Raw genomic sequence first — 5,407 nt, 5'->3', positions numbered from 1 at the left:
TATATATATATATATTGTTGGCATCCTTTTGTCTCGGGAGACAATGGAGTTGCGCATAAAATAATCCAGTCTGGTTTTTAGCTACACTGCGATTCTGGATAAATTCGAGAAGCAAGTAGTTGTAGCTTGGACAGGATTACGCGGGCAAAGGTCTTTCCAGCAGTGCTGGTAATTGTTGCAATCATCACGGTCACCTTTGTTTTTATAAAGTGCAATGATGTTAGCATCCCGCATATCCTGAGGGACTGTACCCTCTTCCCAGCACTGACACAGAAGCTCATAAAAGTGCTGAAGCAGGGCGGTATTTTTGCCGGCTTTGATGATCTCTGAGGGGATGCCGTCTTTTCCCGGAGCCTTACAACTGGCTTGGGAGTCAATAGCCTTGGTGAGCTCTGCTATGGATGGCAGACTGTCAAGTTTGCACATGGCTGGCAAGATCTTGACACCTTCGATTGCAACCTCAGCGACCGTGGTCTCCCGTGAGTAGAGATCCTGGTAGTACTCCATCCATCTATCCATTTGCTTGCTTTGGTCTTTGATGAGATCTCCAGTAGTTGATTTCAGAGGGAATGACTTGGTTGCTAATGGATTGAGGGCCTTCTTCAGACCAGCATACATCCTACGGGTGTCGCTACTGTCAGCAGCTAACTGGGTACTCTGACAGGTTTCTTTCCAATACCTATTTGCGCAGCGTCTGGTAGTCACTTGGATTTTATTTCTTGCCTTTCTGAGTTCTTCGAGTGTCTTTGTAGAAGAATCACTCTTGTATTGCATCAGAGCTGCGCGCTTTGCTTCGATAACTGGTTTCAACTTTGAGAGCTCAGCACTGAAGCAATCCGGGTTATGCCTTTCACTCATGCGGAAAGTATCTATTGATGTGGTATACAAATGTTCCTGGATATAATTCCACCTACTTTCAGCAGAGGAGGATGGGAAGCTACTGAGGGCAACCTTGATAGAAACAGCAAAACGTTTCTGCGGTGTAGGGTCCGAGATTCTGGCAGTGTTGATGCGTGGTCGGCCCATTTTCTTTGAGTGATGGACTTTTTTAGGCAGAATCCTCACCCTGCTGCTTATTAGTAAATCATCTGTGTCACAATCCGCATTGTGGTAACTACGGGTCAGTTGGACAGAATTCAGAAAGGATCTTCGTGTGATGACAAGATCAAACTGACGCCAGTGGTGAGATCTTGGATGTCTCCAAGATGCCTTATGAGATGGCTTGTTGGCAAAGAATGTGTTGGTGATGCACAGGTTATGGCATGTGCAAAATTCAAGCAGTCTCTGACCATTGTCATTCATATTGTCAATGCCAAAATGTCCGACACAAATGGGCCACAAGTCATGGTCAGACCCCACGTGAGCGTTAAAATCTCCTAGAAGATAGGTGTTTTTGTTGGTTGGTATGTTTCTGATGATACAGTTCAGATCTTTGTAGAACTTGGTCCTTGGTCTCTTCTGAGCTGTAGAGAGTGGGAGCATAGATGCTCAGTAGATGTACTGGGCCAGAAGAGCTTAAGAAGCGCAGAGAGAGGATACGCTCAGTGCTTCCTGATGGTGGTTCTATTGAGGAGTGTAATATATATATATGTATGTATGTATGTATGTATGTATGTATGTATGTATGTATGTATGTATGTATGTGTGTGTGTGTGTATGTATATATGTATGTATGTTTATGTCTAAATGTGTATGTATTTTGTGTCCATACGGGAGTTATGTGCATGTCATAACTTCTATCTTTTAGTCATATGACAAACCGATTGTTTTAGACTATTTTGGTTTACTTTACCAATACAAACCAAGGGACTCTATGGAATTCTTCGGAATATTCTTAATTTTGTTTCATGTATCCTTATGCTCTCCGTTGTTTCAGTTCCTTTCGCCACATTCTTCAGAATCATTGTATTTCTCTGACATTTCTCTTTGTTTTATTATATTCCCCACTGCAATCCATGCCTTACATTTTCTTTTCTTCTGGTGCTGTGAATGATTTTTCTTTCGTTCTTCCTTTCTTTCTAACTTGCTTTCCTTCCTTCTTGCTTTCTTTCTTTCTGTCTGTCATTATATTTCCCTTTTTGTTTCTTTTCGTTTATTTTGTTAGAATAAAAGAAATTCCACTTGTTTCCCCATCTATTGGAACCAGATGAGAAAAACGGTTAGGAATTTTTCAATAAGCAAAAAGAAAAAGAAAACTTCTGCAGATTTTGGTCAGAAGAAAAACAGAAAAAAAAGACAGAGAGCAAGAAAGAAAGAAAAATGTACAAAGGGAAAAAAGGAAAAAGAAACGAAGGAATTTAAAGAAAAGACTTCCCCCAAAATATATATTATACATAGGGGGCGAGTATGTAGTATTCAGTTCGTATTATATTTATCAAACTCTTTAAAGGCACACATACAAACACACTTTCACACACATACACATATGCACGTACGCACATGCATATACATACACACATTCAAATACATACGTACTGTGCTCTAACACTATACGTTTTTAAGGGGACCATTCCTGGACAGGAAACCGCAGCTCCTGGTATTTTATAAGACACGCTTTCACAGACATGCACGTGTGCACATACACAAACTCTACTTAATGAAACATGAGCATCATTAAATGTCACAGTTTATTGGACAGGTTTGCGAGGATTTGTGGTTTTTGTTTCCCAAGTAAGTTATTGGTGATATTGAACACCAGTTTTAGATCGCAGGTATGTTCGATCAGTCTGATCGAACATACCTATAATTTAAGAGCTCCTCTCCGTGACCATCCTCTCTGTTATACCCAGATTTTATTAAAAATAACGTGATAATCCCGAATGCGATACAACATGCTTGAATAAATAATATCTCTAAGAAAGCATTATCAAACATGTCCTTCCGATTTTTAAGAAAGTGCAATATGTTTTGACGGATATTTAGCTATAATTTCTAGTCGATAAAGGATCATTGGTAGGCGTGTCATGTTCAAGCTTGTTCTACAAGCAGGTCAAGGGTGGAACGTTTGGAATATCTCTGTAGATCTGCTAGGGCATTTCCAACCCTGTATACGCACAAAAACACAGCACTGCTTTCATTAGGAGGTTTAATAATCCACTCAGCTTACAGCGATGCCACTTCTAGATCAGTCGTATGTAAGCAAGAGTTTATAGTTAGCAAAGAAGTAACACATATGAAAGCTGTCAAGGTCCCATATATGTTTTCTGTGTATTACACAAGCCACTGCTGCCATCTACAGAAATGCTAAGACTACAAACATTTAGTCACCAGTCAACCAGTGGCGGCTCGTAGATAAAATTAGTGGGAATGCTGCTTCAGAAAATGTTTAGCCGTTGTTTTAATATTGTGTAAAAGGAAACAAACGTATAAAAAGAAGATCTATTCATGAACTTGGTCGGTTTGCGTTTTAGCCACTGCCGGGCAATGTGTTTAATTTGTTCACTGAACACTGCCGCGAATTCCGCCTTGTTATTCAAAAATCTCCCCTAACACACAAAATAAGGGGGGCGGAATATGCCCAAATTTTCAAACCCTGACAGCAACACTGTAGCTGGAAGCAGGATAATAATCTAATTCTACACTTTATCACATTCAAGAATATAAACACATTTTTAATCACAACACACGCTGAGACAAAAAGAAACACTACCTTTCACCTGCACACCAGGGTCGGCACGGCGTGAACTACAGTACTCTTTCTTCCTAGCGTGCAGCTTCCTATCTCGGACATGTGAGCATGCGCACAACAGCCAAACACCGCGTTGCTGGAACTGTGAACCGCACAGTTGTATACAAGGATTTTTGTATTTTTTTCATAAACTAGGGGATGGCTACTGACATTAAGCTTAAGGATTATATAATGTACAAAGATAAAGAAAGAATTATTGAAAAAAGGACACATTATATTGAATGTTATTAATAATATCGAGTGAAAATAGGGGGTGCTATACACGAGCCGCCACTACCGTCAACTGATATATAATATAATATAATACATATACACACACATACACACACACATATATGTGCATATGTATATATATATTCACATACATACATATATATATATATATATACACTCACATATATATATATATGAGTATGTGTGCGTGTGTGAGTATGTGTGTGTGCGTGCGCGCGTGTGTGAATAATGGTGTCAAATTTTGGTAAAAGGCCAGCTAGAGTGAAGGGAGGAAATATGTTAATTACACCGACCCCACTGTTTGACTAATACTTATTTTGTCGATCTCAGCAGAATTAGAACTCAGAACGTAAAGACGGATGAAATACCACTAAGCATTTTTTCCGGTGTGCTAACGACTCCGCCAGTTCGCCGCCTTAATGCATGTATATAAATAATGCACACAAATATATGAATACACACACGCACACACTCACACATATATATACGTATATACATATATACATATATATACACAATCACACACATATACATATATATGCATATATATGCATATATATATACATATATATGTATGTGTGTGTGTGTATGTATGCATGTATGTATGCATGTATGTATGTATGTATGTATGAGTCTATGTCTGTATATTACTCTCGCTTTACATGTGTAAATGTCAATGCGTTAGTGTGTACGAGGTTAAATTACCGAACAAGAGTATTTGTATGTGTGTATGTATGTGTATGTGTGAGTATATGTGTTTGTGCGTGACTGTTTATAAGTCAAGGGATTATTCGTAACTAATTCGGCAAATGATCGCTTATGAAGTAAGTCATAAGCCAGTCACATTGAAAAACATCAAAAGGAATCGTTAAGCTTCCATTTGAAGATTAATGTGGAATAACACTTTTGTTTATATACACGCGCACGCATTCGAAAAAGTATATAGAAATGACCACACACACACGGAGATACACAAACATATGCCCATTCAAAACACTGACAGAGGTAGAAAATAAGAGAAAAAGAGAGAAGGGGGGAAGAGAGAGAGAGAGAGAGAGAAAGAGAGAGAGAGAGAGAGAGAGAGACAGAGACAGAGAGAGAGAGAAAGACAGAGACAGAGAAGGAGCTACGGAATGTGTGTGAAAAAGAGAGGAAGGATGAGATTGAAAAAGTTTGCTAAATAAATACATAACTGCATTTTTCACTGTGCGAGAATAACACATTGAATGAATGTGATATATTTATGGGTGTATATGTGTATGTGTACATACAAGCATACATACCTGCGTGTCTATATACATAGTGGCTGTGTGATAAGTAGCTTACTTACCAATCACATGGTTCCAGGTTCATTCCCACTTCGTGGCACCTTGGGCAAGTGTCTTCTACTATAGCCGCGGGCCGACCAAAGCCTTGTGAATAGATTTGGTAGACAGAAACTGAAAGAATCCCGTCGTATATATATATATATATATATATATATAT

At 38.9% G+C, this 5,407-nt stretch overlaps 1 protein-coding gene across 1 annotated transcript; it reads right to left on the bottom strand.

Annotated features, from left to right (window-relative positions):
- Positions 1-81: 81 nt before the first annotated feature.
- LOC106873637 (uncharacterized) lies at positions 82-1,482 on the bottom strand. Its single transcript, XM_014921084.1, has one exon. It carries the CDS (start codon positions 1,480-1,482, stop codon positions 82-84), a length of 1,401 nt encoding a protein of 466 aa, XP_014776570.1.
- Positions 1,483-5,407: the final 3,925 nt, after the last annotated feature.

This window comes from Octopus bimaculoides, chromosome 5 (assembly GCF_001194135.2).
Source record: "Octopus bimaculoides isolate UCB-OBI-ISO-001 chromosome 5, ASM119413v2, whole genome shotgun sequence".
NCBI lineage: Eukaryota > Metazoa > Mollusca > Cephalopoda > Octopoda > Octopodidae > Octopus > Octopus bimaculoides.
The sequence above is the reverse complement of the archived record's forward strand: the minus strand, read 5'-3'. Positions and strand labels throughout refer to the sequence as shown.